The following is a 22,445-nucleotide window of genomic DNA, read 5'->3' as shown; positions in this document are numbered from 1 at the left end:
CAACAGTGTATTTTAATAAAGCAATTTAATGTTAGACAGTGACAAGCAGGAGACCCAACACTGCAGTATGAACCAGGGGTATAAAACTGACGACTGATAACTGAGTGAGCAAGATTGACAACTAACATTGTATGATAATGATCGCACTGATAAAACTGAATCGTTATGGATCATACATCACATATCCAAGACAGTTGTATGTAGCACATTGTGAAAACCAAAACATGAACTCATTATGATCATGATCAAACAGAACTGCAAAATTTCCTTGATTAGAAACAAATGTGAACCAGTTACTTCATTTCAGTTTGAGAGTAAAAGGTGTCATCTGTGAAGCCATAATCTGATTCATGAAATTTCTCTGGTCTATAGACAGTAAAGCACACTTACAGTAATGTAATAAAGTGACAGATACTGAATCACTACACGATTAAATGCATTATCTCAAAGACTGGTAACCATTAAATGGAGAGAACATTCAAACCACTTTAGTTTGAAACAATAAATTTATACTTCTGGACTAAAGACATCGTTAGTTAAGGGAACTACATTATACGAGTAAAGGAAGAAAAAATAAAATTGTTGAAATCCCATTAAAACTACTTTAAAAAGGCTTGATATATATTGCTGGTAATATTTCATCTTTTTATGAAAATATAAATTGTGCGACTTAAGCTTACAATACACTGCTGGCAGTAGCGCCAAATTCTATGGTGACCTGCTGGAACAAGATCATCTGTAGAGGCGCTCTGTGTGCTGTCTGAGAGACTCCCCGCAAAGGAGGAAGGGGATTTAAAAAAGAACCAATCAAACAACTGGGCATCTCTAAACACCTGAATCCTTTGCACTGAAATCTGCAATGGTGTTCATAATGGTGGAATGCTGCAGAGATCAAGTGGTGTGCAGAAGGCAGCCAAACTAAAATGTGTATATAATCAAACAGATACAGAAACATAAATAAAGGACAGTGGGGTGAGATGGGGGGGTGGGTACTTGGAAAAGGAGTGAGCAAGGGAGGAACTGTAGTGTCCGGTCTAGTCCAGCAGTGAGCAGGCTAAGCATTGACTCAGTTGACTTGGTCCAGAGCACACAGCAGGTCCTCCCCTTGCAGCAGGTGCTGACGACCCTGCAAGGGGGCATTGACCTCGCAGTCATAGCGGGTGAGCTGTGGCAGGGTGAAGGGGGAACTGCTGCCTTCTAAGTAGCTGCCCAGCAGACGACTCGCCAGTTCTGAGAGGGAAGAAAAATGCATGAGAGCTGTACTCCATCTGAGGCATAACTTTACACCACAGTCCAAAGTAGTGTCCTTTGGCTTATCCATAGTTTTTGCTATTACGTGTATTTTTGATATTGTGTTTCTTTGGGTTATGCGAACCTTTAATGACACTTTAATTTCCCTCAGGATCAATAAAGTATCTTGTTCAACTCACCAGTTTGCAGGAGAAGTTTGGTCCCATTTGAGAGTGTTTCAGGTGTGGCCGTCTTAGACATCTTCAGCTTTTTCCCTTGTTCAAGCGGTTCTTGGAGCAATGTGCTCTGTGAATATACAGAGGCTCTCATCATCCACCCACTACCATAAAGCTTAACCCATTAACAGTACTCTTCAACTAAGAAAGCACTTACCAGTCCAACAACCTCTCTGATATCACCCAGCTTTCTTTTGCGCTGTGCATTCTGGGCTGCCAAAGTCCTTAGGGAGACTTCTTTTTCCAACTGTGGGTTTCTGAAAGCAGGATGGTGATATTAAGCTTCCCCAGTATTTTCAGATTTGAACATTTTCTGCATTTAACGAGAAAGGGTTTGGGATGTCTTACCTCTTAGAAAGCATGGTGGTCTCATGGGGGGCATTTACCGGCTCAGGAGGAGTTGGACCCGGAGAAGCAGTGCGACTGCCTGGTGAGCTGAAGGGAGAGTTGGGGTAGCTGTGGACCTCTTGTGTGACGTGGAGAGGAGAGCTTTCCATGGATGTGACTGAGCTACATGACAGGGGCTCTTCTGGGGACAGAGTGCGTAGCTGGAAGTCATCGTCCATGGGGATGTATGGAGCCAACATGTCCAGATCTAGGTCTTCCATAGCCTTTTCGAGTGGAAACAAAGCTAAATGAGTCAGAATACAAGAAACTTTCCCCACTACACCAGATAATCATACTATATGATCAATAAGTGACAAACACAGCACCTCCCAGCACAATACCTGTGTGATGAAAGGGGACTTGGGCTGTGTGTCAATAGTAAACAGCTTCCCCATCAAATCAAGTTTAAAATCTGCGCTCATGTCCGAGTCCATGGAAAAACAGAAGCCTATTTGGCTGTCAGGCTAAAGAGGAGAAAGACATATCATAATCAATAGTTAGTTGGGGAACATTCACAGACATAGTTTTAACAGTTTATCAGAAAACAACACATTCTCAGCTTGTAGATTCGCTGCGTTCTTACTCCTGTGGAGCTGTTTTCCAGACTTTGGCTGCTTGGTGTGCTAGAAGGAAGTGGAGCATAAGGCTCAGGTGTTGCATCTCCAGATGTGCTGTTGGTAGTACAGGGAGGCTCACTGGGCGAAAGAGGGGAAAGGGGTATGGCCAGTTTGTCACTGGTGGAGGGCAGCATCACATCATTGTAAACGGGGACATCTTTTAGCAGATGGATCTCAGAATCTGCGCAGAAGTGGAGGAAAGTAAAGTCACAATACTTAGTAAGATGCTGGGGGGGAAAAAAAAACATTTGTAAAACATTCAACCTCAGCATGTTCAAACTGAGCACCAGAATAAATGTATATATTGACCAGGGCAGCTGAAGTCCAAGGAGATGATGGTATCTCCTGCAGCTGGAGCTAGCAGGGTGAGGGCCTCAGGCTCTTCCTTAAGCCGGTCATATAGGCTGTCCAGGGGTTGGGTCTCTACTGTCTGAGTAAACAGCTTGATCACATCCAGCTCTGGGCTCTTCTCCTGCTTCTGCAAGGCTGGAGCCATGTCTGTCTGGCAGCTCTCTACCACTGCTCCCTCTTGCTCCTCTTTCTTGGGCTTTGTGTTCTCTGTCTGCTCCAGAGACAAGATCTTCTCCTTTTCTTCAATGCCACTGTGGTAGAGCCAATAGTTTTTACACATTAGCTTCATCAACTATTACATTCATGAAAGTAATTTTGATCAAAAATATGACTCAAAACAAAGACATGTATATTTGGAGCTATCGCACTCCACACACCAAGCTAAAAACAAACGGATGGGTTATATTTGTTTTTTGTCTCTGCTGTAGAAAATTTTTACCACATCCTATTTTTGTACCTGAGCACAAAGTTGACACAGACAACACACTGTGGCTGTGAGTTCTTGTTGTTGTAAATGACTGTAGCCTGGGTCTCCACCCACACAAAGCCTCCTCTTTTGGCCAACATGCGGTACTGGCCTGTGCTGACCTGCCCCTTTGCAAATACTAAAAAGTGAAATGGACAAATTGTCAAGTCAAGTCAATTTTATGTGTGTAGCCCAATATCACAAATTACAAATTTGTCTCAAGGGGCTTTACAGCGACACAACATCCTGTCCTTAGACCCTCGCATCGGATAAGGAACAACTCTCTAAAAGAAAACCTTTAACAGGGAGAAAAAAATAGGAAGAAACCTCAGGGAGAGCAACAGAGGAGGGATCTCTCTAAGACAGACGACGTGCAATGGATTTTCAAAAGAAAATAACAGAATGCAAAATTAAGAATTTGGCCATTTGTTTAGGACTGTGATAAAAATGGCACACCTGGAAGTTATATTCCTATTTCATCTTCAGAGATGCCAAATACCATTACTTATAAGTCAGTCTCTATTCAATGCACTTTTAGTGCTTGTGCTTACAGTTGTGGTGGGTCTTTGTAAGATGGTCTGAATCCAGGGCATGATAATATTCATAGACAGAGCGATTCAATAGGTCCTCTGGGTCATGACCCATCAGCTCAGTAATCCTGGAGGAATAAAAGGATTAAATTCTCATGAGCTAGAAAAGGGCTATATAAAATGCAACTTGATTGATTGATGGAATATTGGAACGTAGTAGTAGTAGTAGATGCTGTACATCTAGTGAACACTAGGTGGCTCTGCAGCACTACAGCGGCTACATGTTTGTTCTCATCCATTTATAGAAAATGACCAACACTGCACAACTTTACAGACTTGATTCTTGTGTGTGCTTTTTAAGAGGAGAAAATAATATTCCCTTTGAGGAGGCAAACAGACCTTTCATCACAATAGGTGAACTTCATGTCAAGCGTGTGGCGGCTGAGGAAGGTTTTTGTGTCCAGAGGGACCTCAATGTTGGAGGGGTGTGGAATGGGATCACAGATCAGCACCAGGTAGGGCATGGGTGGCTCTTTGTACCCACAGGAGCTCTGCTCAGTGGGGCTTTCATACACATGAACATGACCGGAGCAGTGGAGCACCTAAACAGAGAAAACAAGGTAAAGACATCTCTATTAGTTTGGATTATAACTGCCAAAGAAGTTGTGTTGTCTTCCAACACAAAACAAAATGGGTTGACTTTTCAAATGAATCAGTCAATCAATTCATTGCTCTGGTGACAGGGCCTTTTTCAATTATATTTCTAATGGGAGTTTACATTTCATACAACATTGTAACAGGCCCTCAATGTGGTCTAGGTCTCTCAGTAATTACAAAATGTGACTGTTTTGATGACACCCGGTTACCGTTCATTAATTTGTAAAACAAAATAATAAAATACGATAAAGAATACAGAAAAAATAGATCATTTAATTCTGCGGTTAGATTCAAACAGTTGAATAAAAAAAAATCAACTTCAAAATAAATAACACAATTCATCTATGTCTTAATTCCAAGATATTACTGAGGATAAGACAAAAAGCCAGAAATAACAGACATTAAAAACAATACTCAGAGATCAATACGATTTATGCGTAGCTGGTCATCTCCGCCAACTGTTGACTTTTAGCATAAAAACCTTTCTTTCTTTTTTTTTAAATGTATTTATTTTTAAAATTTGTCTTACCTTCCATGTAGCTGATTTGACATTGACAGTGCGGCCCCTGCTGGTCAGAGTACATTTCATTCGAAGGAAAAAACTGCGCTCTGTGTTTGGTTCCTTGGCCTTTTTGGGGCCTGAAAAGACAGGAGGAAAAGCCATTGTAAAGCAGCAGAGCAACATGAGATGGTTGTTTTCCCAAGATATCATGTTTACCATGCACACATTGCAGCTAACATTTCCTCCAATACACATCCTACTGAAGTGATGGCAAAATTCTCTTTCGATATCTATAGCAAACCTACTGCAGCAAAGGTTTTGTAGTTTGGTTTGTTTGCAATTGATTTACTGGCTGCTACGGCTGACTTGTGATCCATTTATGTTCACATGCATTTCCTTGGCAAAATTATCAAAGCATCTGTTATATCTATAATGTATTTCTTTATTAAAGTTGATGTTCTCCTTTCAAGTGGCAGCATCGTTGTCACATCGTGTCTGGAAAATTTTAACATGCAAATTGAGGCAAATTTGTAATTTGTGATACTGGGCTATACAAATAAAACTGACTTGACTTAATTTGATTTCATTTGAATCTTTCTGATAAGACAAATAATGGAACTTAAAAAGGTTACAAAGGAAGCCACATCTAATCACCTGAGGGCAAACAAGGTAAAATATTGCTACAGCCTGTAATGCAAAAAAAAAAAAAGTGCCAGTGGCATTGTGTTCTATGCCAGTAAATCTGAGTAGAAAGGCCATAAAGGTACACACCAGCCAGCTCCAACCACTGTAATGTGGAGGAGGAGCATGGAAAATGATAACTTGTTCTGATAACCTACGCGTCTGAATTTGCCAGCTCAGAGAAAATCAGACCCATACCAGTCAGGTATAGACCTGACAGAGTGCTTTATGAGTGCTTGTCTTTCTCCATAAGAACTTGTACAATAGGACAGTGCTTATTTTGTTTCCCTGTCACCTGTTTTATGGATCAGTATCTCTCTCAACTCCTCCTGGTCACAGGGGTGTGTGTAGTCAAACACACTATGTCCAGTCAGGTCAAACTACGACAGGTAGAGAAAACAGAAGTGACAGAAAATTAGACACTTTCACAACATGCATGAGTTTCATGAACATTCTGGTTTCCTGTTAATCAGCATTGCTTCTTTTTCCCTTCCTTCTCACCTTCTTACCCCCTCTAAAACAAAAACAGTAAAAATAACAATAATCCCATCTGCTCTAATATGGAACCATCTCAGAACATTGACGTGCACCATCCTAACAGGACAAAGTGGACCAACCTGTGCCAGCCCCAAGCACTTGTTGACATTCTCAGAGAGATAGATCATATCTCCATCCTCAGACAACACCATGAGGAAGCCCTCCAGAGCCTTCAGGTAGGAGCCATTAAGCTGGGTGTCTAGCTCCGTCTCCTCCACCTCCATGTCTGGAAGTCAAGTCAAGTCAAGTTTATTTATATAGCACATTTAAAACAACCACAGTTGAACCAAAGTGCTGTACAAGTTTAGAATACAATATAAAATAAGTGACACACATGAATACAAAAATATATGTAAAGAAAACATAAAATAAAGAATATAAAATGTAAACAATAAATCATAAGCGTAAAAGTATATCTGCACAATAAAATCATGGTGTCAAGCTCAACTGGAATTGAATGCTAGTGAAGGAAGAGGGGAGGACCAGAGGGGAGGAATGAAGGGAGGGAGATAAAAAAAAGAAAAAGAAAAACTAGCACTTGTCATTGTCAGGTGGTGACCACTGAGGTGATGAGAAGAACATGCTTACATGGTAAGGGCTAAGGACACTGGAAACATTGATGGGCAGGAATGACTGCAAAACGGTTTTCCTGCTTGCTTACCATGTCTAGCATCATACCAAAACACCAAAAGACACCTACACAGTAACGCCTTACTTAATAACATCATAACAAAAATTTCAGTAAAGCACTTCCCCCAAGTTAGATAAAATGATAATGTTAGAATGAACAAGTACACAAGTCCCTCTATTACAAGCTCCAAGCTTTGTGGATACTAACCAGTGTTGAGTAGCTTCCTCATGCGCAGGTAGCTGATGGTGAGTCTCATGATGGATGCCTTGTCCAAGTTGGAGGTGACGCTGTGGGGCAGGGGCAGCTCCTGGGCCAGCTCATAGAACACCTCCGACTCCTTCCCCCGCCGACATCGTGCCGCATCCCGTGATTTCTCCTTTCTCCGCTCCGAACTCACTCTACGGGAGACAGATGGTGGGTCAACCCGGCCTCGGTCTGCTTCTGAGCCCAACATGCATACTACAAAGGCCGGCATCCTTCTTGAGTCTAGACTATTGCTCAGCCACCGAACGCTCAGTGAGGCGGCTGGGGTCTGTGACAAGCCAGCTCCAAGCCTTTCTCTCTCTCATTTTATTGGCTGCTGACCAAAAGGAAGTGCAGTAAATCCCCTAAGAGTGATTGGACGGGAGAGGGGGCTCGCTTACAAGGATCCTACAGTCTGCTTTTCTGCTGCACAGTCAAGCTACAGAATGCCACCAATCAATCTGACATTTACGATCAGGGCTCACAAGATCGACTGGAGAGAGACTGGTAGTGCTTATACAAATACAAACATGCACCAGTGAGATGATACCTACTACCAAGAAGGATTTACAGTAAGAAAAAAAAAGCAGGACATCCTCTACTTTCATTTTTTGATCATTTGTAATTTTTCACTGGTCAGACTCACTTCATGTCTGATTTATCAGTTAGGTTATTTCTCCAAAAGTGGAAACCATTGTCAGTTCAAGCAAAAGTCTAACAAACTAGGCTGACACAGTACCACAATGAAAACTGCACAACATTGTCGAATAAAAAGGCAACGGATTTTAAAAAAATACCTTTCAATTAAAAAAAAAAGGGAAAAAGGCAATTAATGATAAAAGTCCCAGCAAATAAAAATCTTTTCATTAGATTTCCCCAGATTTACAAATGGCAACAAGGACACAGTGTTATCGATGCGACACCACTCTTACATGGCACCACTGGTGCTGTGCAGATGGGTCAGCTCCCCTTTGTCGACAATCTTCTGCTTGCTAAACGTGACTGAGTGTGTGAGTGATTTACAAATCGGGTCTATGAGGTGCTTCGCATCTAAAAATACTCCTAGCTTTAGATGCAACATTAAACTGAGTTCCATACTTCGTCCATCATTTTGTGACAATTTCATAGGATACAGAATATGCACTCCCGATCAAAGACATAAATAGATGGACTAATCTTCAGCATGAAATCAATACCCTGCCCACCATTCAATCTAAGTGCTGATGCATTTTTACCAGAATCCCTCTCAAAACCACTTCCTTACTAAAATGTCATCTAAATGACATTGGAAGAACATCACAAGTATACAGCTGGTTATTTAAAAGGCACATGAATCTGAAATGCAAGCCTACACTAAATTAATGTTGTGGACTTAGAGCAACACAATTAACCAAGGCTATGTTGTCATTTGAAGCTATCTGCAACAACAAAAATCAATCAACTAACCATATTTAGCCTGCTCAGAGGATCTCATCCCCTTTCTGCTACAAACCCAGCTTTACCAAAACTCAAGAGTATATTTTTTGTTTCTGGTCACACTTTGCTCAAACTAAACAGCCCTTGTTCAACATTAGGTGTGCACATGCTGTTAAAATCTAACTGAATCAGACAGGGCTTAACAAAATATTCTGAAATGTATATTGCAAGATTTAAGTTATACTATGTTCAAGCCCACTAAGGGCTGAGGTTTATCTGCTCTCTGGACACAAAACAAAAATCCCAATAGCTGCCAAAACACAGATCATCACGCATCAGTCAGATGATGTCCAACACGTAAAACAAAATTGCCATACAGACATAGTTAATGTTGTCTAGCACAATAGATGCACTAAAAAGGTAAAATGGCTTGGGTTGTCTGCTAGAGGGGTGCTGTGGCAGCAAGTTGATGCTGTCACCCAATCAGAGGACAAAAAGAGTTAATAAATTTTGTACTGATTTAAATGCGTAGAGAGCAAGCCATCGGCACAGAATATGAGGACAGCTCAATCAGTAGTAGACACATTAACCCAGATGTTTGTGTATTTGTCAATACTGATGACAAACTGGCTTTGCAGTACAGAGTGGCTTAGTGGGACCAAAATATTTACACCATCCTCTGACTGCCTCACAGAGCCACATGAAGGCCCAGCCAGTATCTCCAGGCTCTGTGAAAGTTGATCACGAGGTTATGCAACCAATCCTACATCGCATCGACACACTTCTAACTACCCCTGCTTCAGACTGCTGGCTCCAAGTGTAACACAAGAATAACATCCATCAGCCAGAGCTCACTGACAACCATTCATCTTAATATCATTAATATCAAGGTTAGATTCACTTACACTGCTTTTGTTAAGTGTACAATCAGGTTGAATTATCCAAAACCAACAAGCAAAGGCAGTGAGAGGAAAGTGAGCACCATTAAAGCGCCAACATTAGGATATTTCATTAACATGCATATTAACTATATTAATTGTTGTGGGAATTTTCTCTGAGACATGGCTGTTGTTGACAATTAAGACACGAACTCAGACTTAACAATGAACCTGAAATACCGCAGGTACTTCAGTTCCATCCATCCATCCATTATCCAAACCGCTTATCCTATACAGGGTCGCGGGGATGCTGGAGCCTATCCCAGCAGTCATTGGGCGGCAGGTGGGAAGACACCCTGGACAGGCCGCCACTCCATCACAGGGATCAAACTGTCTCAAAAGTGCCCCCCCCCCCCCACTTCAGTGCCAATATTCCTATTCATAGCATCCAAATTTACAACAGTGTCATGTCAAACATTGAGAAAAAACAATTTATGCTGAAAAGTATCAAAATTTAGTCCATATTATATTGTATTTTGTGTTAGTAGCATAACTGCTTAATGGCAATCACCTCTCATCTTTTTCAGCTGATAGTCTAATTACAATCTAATGTCAGTTGGAACCTTGCCACTTTGTGCCACACGCCATCTTCTGTTAATAGAACCATCAAACATAAGTCAGGCCTTTTTCTGCAGTCCTTACCTGGTATTTATGACACTTAAAGTTAACTTAAACATTTTTAAGTTTAAGAACTATACATTTATAGATTTGAAACAAAATATTGGAAATCAAGAAAACAACCTTTTGATTCTTTTGCATGAAACGTTGGATAAAAATGGGACAAATCCCTTGATCTTGAAATAAAGGCTAACAGAGGGCACCATTATGTAACACCTCTATGCACATGGTCATGCATGCCTTGCAGGACTCTGCATGACATTTTGTACTACAAACAAAACCACAGCTTGCTATGTGTAGCTAGCTTTAATTAGACAACCTTGTTTTAAAATAATGGTGCACATTATTACGCAGACAGAATTCATGTGAATTATTATTTCATGCAAACAATCAGATTGGGGTGGGAGCAAAAGGCAAAATTCTCAAGAGTTCTGACAATGTCCCTAAGCCCACTACCCAGATAAATGTCCCAGAACCAAACCCCATTCCTTGACTAAAACATTTTGAGAGGCTGGCCTGATTTTACAAAGAAAGTGTATCGAGCTGTTTGCCTATTCAATAAATGTGACAAACATTTAAGGCAAATTTGGTCCATATCTGGGAAACACCACAGCCCAAACTTATGAAGTGGATTGGATAGACCAGAATTCCAAACAAAATATTTCCATCCATTATTCAGACCACTTATCCTATTCCTACTCGGGGTCGCAGGAGCCTATCCCAGCAGTCATTGGGCGGCAGGCGGGGAGACACCCTGGACAGGCCGCCAGTCCATCACAGAAACAAATATTTACTGACAGAAAAAGCCCTGGCATAAGTATTAGCCAACTACATGTTAATTTTGGCAGCAGCTTACGGTCTTTAAAATTGACCCCCTCCAGTCAAATTGTCTGATGTATTTTTGTTCTGCAAAATAAGTTCAATTATCTTGTTAAAATTCTTAAAATCACATCTACTCCTCCCTCATTAAACATTCCAGAATCTATGAATATTCAAATTATCCCCACTCCCCAGCCGCAAACAGTACACGGCACACAGTGTTCATACCCAGGCACACGAACTGTGACCGGGTCCACTTGAAAAGGTGGCCTTGAGTATGGTTCATGTGTACACGGGTATGACTTGCATCAGGTGTGAAAACAACTGTACCAAAACACAGAAGTGGACTGCTCTGCTACAAAGGGATTACTCAATGCTGTCTTTCTTGTCTGAAATAGTTTTATGTGTGCAGCATGCATCGACCTCATGTGTATAAATATGCAAGTGTACTCGGGTACGGAACAACATTACTGATGTGAAAGCTGAGCGGCGGGGGAGTGGGGGTTGTCGTACTCAGGCACAGTACGAAGCAATCGTACCCAATATGAAAATGCCCCAAGATGCGCCGTTAGGAAGAAACGCTTTGAACACCATAGAAAGTCTCTAGAGTAAGACAAAGAAAAATAAACTTTCCGGTTGATCAACATGTCGACTCGTACTCGCTGTGTCCCAAAGATAAATGGATGGCACAGCTTCAAAATAAGTTTTGCAGTAAAACCCATCTGTTTTTGTGTTGAATTTCCAAAACAGTGTTCTTGAAAATGGCTATTGCAAACCCGTGTTTTTTCCAGAAGTTTGGCTGGGACATTCAATTTTTCCAAATAAACAACACCCATTTCTCTGATTTTTTGGATCCTTTGGTAAAAAAATGAAGGCTCACTGTTTCTCCTTTTGTGAATTTTCAGCTGGAAAAAAAAATACGTCTCTGCCATTGTTTTGAAAGTAGTGAAACTTATAACTGGCAAAATTACGATAAGTACTGACACCTGGCTTTTCTGGCTTGCAACGCCGAAGCGGGTGCATATAATGATATGTAATAGCGCCACCTCAGCTATTAATGCGATTGGTTCTTTAGGTTTGTGACGTATGAAATACTGCCTGACTGAATCCGTTTTGGTTTTTTTTGAGACTGTCCTTGGTACACGGGTGGCATGGTGGCACAGTGGTTAGCGCTGTTGCCTCACAGCAAGAAGGTCTTTGGTTTGAACCCCAGGGGTGGTCCAACCTTGGGGGGGGGGGGGTCATCCCAGGTCCTTTCTGTGTGGCGTTTGCATGTTCTCCCCGTGTCTGCGCGGGTTTTCTCCGGGTGCTCCGGTTTCCCCCACCATCAAAAAGACATGCATGTTAGGGTTAATACCCCTGTCTGTGCCCCTGACCGAGGCGTGGCAAGACGAATTGGAGTTGGTCCCCGGGCGCTGCACGGCAGCTCCCCACTGCTCCTAGCTACACAGCTAGGATGGGTTAAATGCAGAGGAAGAATTTCCCACGGGATCAATAACATAATAAAATAAAAAATAAAAATACACTGCAGTTTCAAAGCAAATATGCTCAGCCATGGTGTTGACTGCTTATTTCGTTCGTGATGTGTATTGTAACATTACTCTAAGACCATATGGACAGGTTAACAAGGTTTAAAACTTGATTTTCAATGTATTAGTAGACTAACAAGTAGACTAACAAGTCTACTTGTTTCCTTCAGTCATATGCTCAATCTTAACAATTAAAATGAACAAAGATGCTAACAACTGTCATTCCAAAGCTGCTGTAACAACAATATAACCTGCACAAGCCTGCAGAGGACAAATAAACAATAAAAGTATAAATTAAACACCAATCCCTCTGCAAATATTTCCTTGTCTAGCTTCCTACCTTGCAACATTTCCATTAATCTTGCCAAGATCAAACAGGCAAACTCTGATAAAAAGGTGTTACAAGCTACTTGGCTTGAAGATGCATCTCTATGCAGTTGCCAGATTTGTAATGAAACAACATGCACTAGCAATAGCAAAAGCTCAGAGCTCTGATCCATTTCTGTGTTGTCACAATGTATGCAATAAGGACCTACATTTTTCCAAGGCTGCAAAAAAAACAAAAAACAAATCTTTTATTTGCACCCTCCCCCTCAACAAGGACAATCTTAAATTTTGTGTGCAGTCAATTTTCTCTGAAAATGTTTAATTCTAGCTCTAAGTAATAGGTTTAGTTTCTGCTGTGTAAAAAAGCTGCTGAATTTTGTTCTCAACAAAAAGTAGGCTACAATTTCCCTAACGCAATCAACTACCAGATGGCTGTCAGTGGTAAACTGGCTAGTATGAAACAACTAACTGCAGTCAGTAGTTAGCCATTAAGTCACTCTTGGTTTACAATGACAGACGTTGACTGTCTAGATTCATGTACAGCAAATAGTCTTGATTAAATTAATACAATACAGTAGAGCTGCTCCCCAATAGCCGACCAAGCGTTAGTTGATAAGAAGAGTCTCTGTCGACCAAGTTTTCATTCGTTGCTTAATTGCAGAAAGAAAAAAAAAAACTATGAAAAGCTTTAAAAAAAAAAAAAACAACAACAACCTTATCGGTTGGGCTCTAGTTACAAGTTCATAAGATGTGTTAATGTGTTGAAATAAATTGACAAAATGTTCAGTCCCCTGACAAAATGTTCAGTCCCCTTGCTGGTTGTTCCAACCAATTCAGAATCATTATTCATTACCACTGTTGCCAGTGTCGTTAACAGGCGGCTCGCTTCATGAGTGCACTTGTAAAATGTATATTTTAAAGGCTCATTATTACAGTTTTATATATGTATTTACTATTTTATTAATCCCCATGGGGCAATTCTTTAATTCTTTCTCTGCATTTAACCCATCCTAGCTGTGTAGCTAGGAGCAGTGGGCAGCCGCCGTGCAGCGCTCGGGAACCAACTCCAGTTCGCCTTGCCATGCCTCGGTCGGGGGGCACAGACAGGAGTATAAACCCTAACATGCATGTCTTTTTGATTGGGGGGGGACCAGAGCACCCAGAGAAAACCCACCGCAGACACAGGAAGAACATTCAAATGCCACACAGAGGACGACCTGGGATGACCCCCAAGGTCGGACAACCCCAGGGTTCAAACCTAGGACCTTCTTGCTGTGAGGCGACAGAGCTAACTATTGGGCCACCGCACTGCCCATTTCCGCATGGTGACCGCCCGTCCACCGTGCCACATATTTCTCTGTAATATAGCACAGTGTTAACAATGTTTCTTGTTACATTCTCTCAGCCCCGGAACTCAGGCCATTTTCCGATGCCCCCAAAATATATATAGTATTTAAATAATTCAGTTAATATCATAAACACGCTGCGACTAGTTGACAAATGGCTTGAACTGATGACTACTAGTCGACTGGGAAAATCTTTGGTCAGGGAAGCCCTACAATCCCAGCATTTTGTACTTTTGCCAGTGTGAAACGTGGTTACCAATTTAATACAATTAAAAATATAGACAAATTAAAATACAGCTCATCAGGTTGTAATGTCTTCACTAGTGGTGAACCATGAAGTAAGCCGACCTGGAAGACTCTTGTATAATTTGAATCCCCAAGAAATTATTGGGGATGTTTTGAAGAAATTCAAGGAGGCAAAGTTCAGGTATTTAGACATACTATCTGCCCATATAAAAACAGACTTGTGCCTGTGATGTGTCTTCACTCCAAACTTTTCTACATTTCAGATGAAATGAAAGAAAGACTACATAATTTGCTTCTCAGACAGCACTACATAATGTACCCCAACCCTGGGCTGTTCCACATAATCATCTGTGCACTCGTGAACAAGTGTATGGAAGAACCCCTGAAATAAAGTGTAAAGAAAAGACAGGCTCGTGTGTCTGAACTAAATATCTCTTCCCACTGAGGTACACTACCCATCTTCATGTACCAGCTTACAATGTCTTTAATGCCTGTGGTAACAGGCCAAAAGGGGCGCTGCATTTGCTCAGGCTTGCAAGGTACTTATGTTCAGGCTAAAGGGAGCTGAAAGTAGTGCTGGATGATCGGAAAATATTATCATGATAGTTGCAAGGTATAATACACGATAAATATATACCATAATATCTTATTATATATGCAAAAATACCATGTTTAAAAATCTATCTCATCACATTCAATTGTTTGGCAATGTAGAGTATAATATCAAATCAAAATTAAGTTTTCAGATAATACACCCTCAGATATTTCAGACTTTTTGGGGGGGGGGGCATTGTCCACCCAGTGGCATTTTCTAGCGCTGTCGCCTCACAGCAAGAAGGTCCTGAGTTCAAACCCCGGGGTTGGCCAACCTTGGGGGGGGGGGGGCATCCCAGGTCATCTTGTGTGTGGAGTTTACATGTTCTCCCTGTGTCTGTGGTGGGTTTTCTCCAGGTGCTCCAGTTTCCCCCACCATCAAAAGAAACATGCATGTTAGGGTTTATACTCCTGTCTGTGCCCCTGACTAAGGCAATGGGAAGAGAACTGGAGTTGGTCCCCGGGCGCAGCATGAAGGCGGAAGGCCACTGCTCCTATCTATACAGATCACAGCTAGGATGGGCTAATTTGCAGTAACTGAATTTCCCCAAGGGGATTAATAAAGGAAACTTAATAAAACTTAATTATTTGATACCAATAGTAGAGACAAAAGGCAGGGGAGAGAGAGGGGATGACATGTAGCAAAGGGCCCAGGCCAGATTCGAACCCAGGCCACTGTGGTAAGGACTCAGCTTTATATGGTATGCACTCTACCAGGTGAGCCACAGGGGCGCCCCCAGACTTCATTTTGTGAAATTTTTTTAGGAAATGGATTCTCATTATTAGTAAAGCTACAATGAGGAGTTTGGAAATTCGTTGGCTTTTTGTGATGCTCTGGATAAGGCAGTTGCGTTTTGCAGAAGGATGACTTGTTTCAAATATCTACATTCACCCTTTGGTAGCACAGTGATTTTTTTTTAAATTTCAACTCTAGTTACAGTTTTCATTTCCATTTCAATTTAGTTTTATGAGTTGCTGACCGTTTTTTTTAATTACACAATTTCTATTTAGTATTAATAGTTTTATTTTAGTTAAGAAAACCCTGCGCTGGCCTGCACCACCCCTCCCTTGAAGCACCAATATTTTTGATATTCTCTGCCTATGCTAAAACATGAAGTCTCAACACATTTAGCATAAACGGCTTTCAATGACACCTACAAAAAAAAGTGCAAACATGTCTTTACAAAAACAAGTCCAGAGAGAACATTTCCTTAGCCTTTTAATCCAAAATAATCCAAACATTGTCATCCACTGGCCATTGTAATCAACCATCACCAAAATGAAGGTGTTCTGTGGTTATGTCAGGACTTAATGCATTTAGACCCCCCCCCACTCCCCACTCATATCTGCCTGAGGAGATCTAACTGATTGAATCATTGCTGGATAAAATAGCTTTTGGGAGCAATTTAGTGTACAGACCTTACTCCATTCTAGTTTTGCTATTTTTTGTCTTACACCTTAACATTTTCTGGATGCGTGCATACCTGGTCCCTCTTCTGGCATTTTGACACCCCCCCCCAAAAAAAACAAAAAAACCCGAATGACTAGCAGAAAATTAAAATGAATGCAATTTTGCTTCAACTTTGATACTATTTCTTTTCCCCCCCTTTTTTCTCCCCAATTGTACTTGGCCAATTACCCCACTCTTCTGAGCCATCCCGGTCACTGCTCCACCTCCTCTGCCGATCCGGGGAGGGCTGCAGACTACCACATGCCTCCTCCAATACATGTGGAGTCGCCAGTTGCTTCTTTTCACCCGACAGTGAGGAGTTTCGCCAAGGGGATGTAGCGCGTGGGAGGATCACGCTATTTCCCCCAGTCCCCCCCCCCCGAACAGGCGCCCCAACGAGACACATTCCCCGACCAGGGCACATACCCACATCCAGTTTCCCACTTGCAGACATGGACAATTGTGTCTGTTGGTCCCCGACCAAGCCGGAGGTAACATGGGGATTTGAACCGGCAATCCCCGTGTTGGTAGACAACGAAATAGACCGCTATGTTACCTGGATGCCCGACTTTTGATACTATTTCTATTTAGTTTTAAGGTCAGTATTTTCATTTCGGTTTATTTTTGTTTTCCTCACAACCGATAAAACAAGTTAGTTTACCGATAAAACAAATTGATTTTTTTCATTGATTTTGCTGGTTTTAGTTTTAGTTAATGATTACCTTATTTGGTAGCTCATGCATTTGCAGGGATCCAAGCCAGAGGCAAATAAATAGGCCTGATCAATGAAAAACTTTCCCTAGCAGCTTTACTTCAGATAAATAGTGTGTCGCGATATGCTATTATCCGAATTTCATCCCAATACCATTGAAAAGACGATAAACAACAGCATTGAATTATTGCCCAGCCCAAGCTGAAATGGCTGATATTAACTCAGAGACACTGCAAAATGCAAAATGGCTGGGGTTTTTTTGTATCCATTTTTACAAAAAATAAACTTGAATGTACTCTAAATCGTAACCACAGTTCATGAGAAGGTGCCAATTAGAAGGATGCCTTCATCACTGAATTGCCACACACATTAAGCCACACCCATTTACGTCAAACCCTAGTGTTTAGGTGATGAGACAGGAAAAACAAGTCAAAACACTCGGTGCACCTTTTCTGACCAGTGTGCAAATGTAGATATTTTAAGAAATCTTGAAAATCATGGCATTTTAAAAAAACAAGCAGAAGACATCCAAGTCTGTCCAATACGTTTTTTTTTTGTTTAGATAAAGTATCAAAGCTCAAATATAAGCTGAGGGAATATCAGATATAGTTCAAAACACATCCTTACAGGCACAGTTAATTGAAATGTCATTTATTTTACATTGGACAAGACCGGGGTTTTTCTTGCCTTAAACAAATTGCCCAATTGATTTTTACCTGCTGTGCAAGTACAAAACTGTCAAAAACTTATGTAGAACTTACATGGTTTTCTAAAAATAAATGAATAGAATAAATGTTAATAGCATAAATCTTATTACAGCAAAATATCTTTAGCAGTTTAATCTAAGCATACTTTTACAACATGCTCTACTTCCTCAAAGTAGTGTTGCCAGAATTGACAGCAGGAACTACAAGAGCCAAGACAGCAGTAAAATGCGGAGGAATGTCGCTCTGTGTGTGTGTGTGTGTGTGTGTGTGTGTGTGTGTGTGTGTGTGTGTGTGTGTGTGTGTGTGTGTGTGTGTGTTAAAACAAAGAAAAATGTGCTAAATCAAACTTAAGTGAGACTATAATAAAAAGAACAAAAATACACCAGGTAACTTAAGTTCACTGGCGAGCTAGGCAACCCTTCCTTTTGACGACAGGGATGAAGGAGAATAACAGCAACAGAGATGGTAGCTAAAAAGAGAAGCTATAGCTTACCATCAGCTACAAAACATTTCTATGTCACCAAAAATGTGAAAATAATCATGTCAGAGCTACAGCCATACCTGATAAAATGCAGGAACAGGCAGAAACAGAAGAGGCTGTTAATAATGAGGAAGAGCAGAGTCCCTTTGCTGAATTGACTAGGTTAGCGATGATAGGCCTCTGTTTGAGATGGGAAGCTTAGATTAACACCATTAATATCATTCCAATACTTTCCATGTCACAGTAAATTAATTATCACAGGTTGAGAGAATTTGAGTGAATGACCCAACAGCATTGACCAGCACCAATCTAACACATGTATCCATGTGTGTGTCTATAATATAACAAGGAAAATCGGGAACTGCATCAAGTGCAGAAACTGCACATGAGACTGCAAAAGTGCATTGCTACTGCAAAACCAGCTAACTCCACATGATCTTTGCCACCCTGGTCCCTTCACAACCAGGAAAAACACAGAAGATATCTAAATAATCAGTTAGCGTGCTGACTTAGAGTGACACCTATTTTTGATAGACTGCATACAAATGCGTTTGTCGACAGGGTTTTACGCAGGAGGATGGAGACTACTTGTGGGCTAAAACGGTCAATAACATTTGCATTTAAGTTCAAGACAGATCAGAAGACCATAAGAAATTAAAATGGGGGGGGGGGGGTCCCGGTAGCGTAGTGGTCTATTCTGTTGCCTACCAACACGGGGATTACCAGTTCAAACCCCCGTGTTACCTCCGGCCTCTGGCTTGGTCGGGCGTCCCTACAGACACAATTGACCGTGTCTGCGGGTGGGAAGCTGGATGTGGGTTTGTGTCCTGGTCGCTGCAATAGCGCCTCCTCTGGTCGGTCGGGGCCCCTGTTGGGGGGGGGCTGGGGGGAATAGCGTGATCCTCCCACACACTACGTCCCCCTGGCGAAACTCCTCACTGTCAGGTGAAAAGAAGCGGCTGGCGAATCCACATGTATCAGAGGAGACACGTGGTAGTCTGCAGCCCTCCCCGGATCGGCAGAGGGGGATGGAGCAGAGACCGGGCCAGCTTGGAAGAGTAGGGTAATTGGCTAAGTACAATTGGGGAGAAAATCTCCACACAAAAAAAAAAGGAAATATTTGACAAATTTTTTTTAATTTCAGATGTTTCATGTTGATGCAGTGGATATACTGTCCATTCATGAACTGCACATTCGACAGTGACGTGGAAACTATCCTTCACACTAAAATGTACTGATGAAATACGATTATATCAAATGATAAGAAAAACAAAGATGAATGGTGAAACAAACCTATTGATCCATAAAGAATTTAAGAGACAGCTCAGTACCACATGATTTGACATTTAGCAAGCTTTTTCCTGAAATGATTAAGCCCACTTTACGCACACACACACACACACACACACACACACACACACACACACACACACACACACACACACACACACACACACACACACACACACACACACACACACACACACACACACACACACACACACACACACACAGAATAAGATCCAAGCCATCAACACAGGTCTAGCCATCAGATACCCAGTTGGAATAATAAGCTGGCCAAAGCAGGAGGTAAAGACCACAGATATCAGCACATGGAAACCCCTCACAATGCATGGAGGGTTCCACCTGCAGTCCAGCAGCCTGAGACAATAAGTGAAAAGATGGGGGCCGAGGGTTAGCGAGTGTCAGAGCCACTATCCAGGATGAAACAAGAAAAATCCATGAGTAAATCAGAAAGAGGGCCCCCAAGGATGAACTGCTGCATGAGTACCTCAGGAAGAAGAAAGAGTGTGGGGAGGAAGAAGAGGAGGTAGCATGGAAGATCAAACCCCTCCATGGGATGTACCATCGACAGACAGAAGACGAGGCTGATAGAGAAATCTTACCAGTAGCTAGAAAAGGCTGGACTGAAAGACAGCAAGAGGCTCTGATCATAGCAGCACAAGAACCAGCACTCAGCACCAGACTGGTTGAGGCAGGGGGTCTACCACACCAGACAACACCCAAGATGCAGGCTTTGCCAAGATGACCCTGAGACAGTCCAGAACTTAGTAGCAGGATGTAAAATGTTAGCTGGGAAAGCATACACTGAAAGGCATAACCAAGTGGTTGGAATAGTATACAGGAACATCTGTACTGAATTCAAACCGGAAGTCCCCAAGTCCAAATGGGAGACACCACAAAAGCTGGTTGAGAACAGCAGAGCTAAGATCCTGTGGGACTTCAAGTTCCAGACTTACAAACAGGTGCTGGCTAACCAACCAGACATCGTGGTGGTTGACAAGGAACAAAAGACAGCAGTAGTGATCGATGTAGCATCCTGAGCGATGGCAACATCAGGAAGAAAGACCATGAGAAGCTAGAGAAATACCAGAGGCTGAAGGAAGAACTAGATCGGATGTGGAAGGTGAAATCCACAGTAGTCCCAGTGGCAAAGGGCGCACTAGGTGCTGTGACCCCAAACTGAGAGAGTGCCTCCAGCAGATTCCAGGAACAAAATCTGAGGTCTCTGTCCAGAAGAGTGCTGTCCTAGGAATGGCTGAGATACAGCGCAGAACCCTCAAACTCCCAGGCCTCTGTATCTGGAAGTTCGTTATCAGTAGAAGATGAAACACACTTTAACTCATTGCTTACCAGATATAACACCAAGTAAATGCTTCTCAGAAATCTGATCAGATGGTCAAAATAGGCTCACCAATCCATTATTTAGTGTAAATATCTGCCAATACCAATCAATAGTCAGTCCCCCACAGTATGTCAGAAGTACACCCCAAAACTGTCAATTAATGTAGTCAAATGTTAGGCCACACATAAATACTGTCCCCAAACACAAAACAGCAGAATTCATAAACCTTCTTGGACCTCGAGTCCCATTATCTGGTAACAGATTGGTTAGATCTTTGAACATGCAGTGTGACTCATTAGTCTAAGCATAAAACTTTACCATGGTCCTCACCAGCAACAATATCCAGGACATTGAATGCCATTACTTTCAATAAAGTTACCAGACAACTCAAAATAAAGAATAAAAAAACACCTCCAAAGGATCTTTTGTTATTAGACTGGCTCGTCACATCAGACACATTATGCCAGCAGGCACAGCTTGGACAGCTTTCACTGAACATTAAATATTTCAGCAGTAACCGCAAACCATACTGCCTTTTCAATCCAGCACCTCTCACAGTGACTTAAATTGCTTTTCGTCGATCCCTGGCATTCTTACAGAGATAAAACTTATCAATCATGCATAAGCAAGAGGTTAGGAGGAAAATGATTCTTCCAATACGACACAGTGAGGCTTAAAATACTATGCCAGACTACAATATGAAAGCATACTGGCTAAAATTTTTTTTAAAAGTGTTCATATTTTTTCACTCAACCTACAATCATAAATGTCATTAAATAACAGTTTCACCGGCCCAATGTGTTAACGATCACGTTACAATGATAATAACTATAACCTAGGTAGCTTGCTAGATGAGATGCGTTTAATGCTAATAGTCTATAATTTTAAATAGAAGACAGCAATTAGACGAGGAAATACAAATCTTTATATCGGGTTAAGGAGCATTAGTAGCTCGCTAGCTAGTCTGTTAGCCAGCTAACGCTAGTTTTGGGCTAGCTTCCACAGGCAACGATAGCACATAGCCGCTACGTAGCTTGCTAATAGCATCGATGTCAAACACATTCAGTTAAATCAAACACGCCAAAAGTAAGAGATGAACTCGAATAAAAAGTCCGTAACGTCGTAACAACAGCAATAAATACCACAACGGAGATCAAAGTTGTTCAGGCCAGATACCAACAAAAACAAACAGCTAGCTTGCGAACTAGCTAGCATTACCTTTTCTTTTCGGGGACAATTCCTGTGTCCATGTCAGGACGACGGACCTTCGGTTGAGTCTCTCTATCGATATTAAACTGTCCTCGGGCCCGTCGAGAATAAAGGAAAAAATCCCACGCTTTGAAACCGATATCACGTCGTAAATCCGTTCGTTGTTCACATAAGTGTTTTCAGTACGTATGTTTTGACGAATTTAAGATTTCGTCCGCTTAAAACGCTGCATTCATCTATTTCCCCCCTACGAATAGTGCCACGCTGGAGAGGTTACTCGTCGAAACAATGTTGTACCGTGTAATGTGGATCACCGCACCCCCCCCCCCTCCCTTCTG

General features: G+C 41.7%; 1 protein-coding gene across 1 annotated transcript; it reads right to left on the bottom strand.

Annotated features, from left to right (window-relative positions):
* Positions 1-6: 6 nt before the first annotated feature.
* On the bottom strand, positions 7-22,414 carry hif1aa (hypoxia inducible factor 1 subunit alpha a). The gene is made up of 15 exons (XM_056295596.1): positions 22,117-22,414; positions 7,033-7,223; positions 6,275-6,420; positions 5,953-6,037; positions 5,004-5,113; positions 4,217-4,419; positions 3,839-3,945; positions 3,279-3,426; positions 2,780-3,072; positions 2,437-2,651; positions 2,195-2,317; positions 1,815-2,077; positions 1,624-1,723; positions 1,431-1,536; positions 7-1,230 (listed from the first exon to the last, which is right to left on the bottom strand). The coding sequence occupies exons 1-15, from the start codon at positions 22,146-22,148 to the stop codon at positions 1,067-1,069; spliced, it is 2,286 nt and encodes a 761-aa protein (XP_056151571.1). The 5' UTR covers positions 22,149-22,414; the 3' UTR covers positions 7-1,066.
* Between the last annotated feature and the right edge of the window lie 31 nt (positions 22,415-22,445).

Source organism: Lampris incognitus, chromosome 16 (assembly GCF_029633865.1).
Source record: "Lampris incognitus isolate fLamInc1 chromosome 16, fLamInc1.hap2, whole genome shotgun sequence".
Taxonomy (NCBI): domain Eukaryota; kingdom Metazoa; phylum Chordata; class Actinopteri; order Lampriformes; family Lampridae; genus Lampris; species Lampris incognitus.
This window is presented reverse-complemented; position numbering and strand designations above follow the sequence as displayed.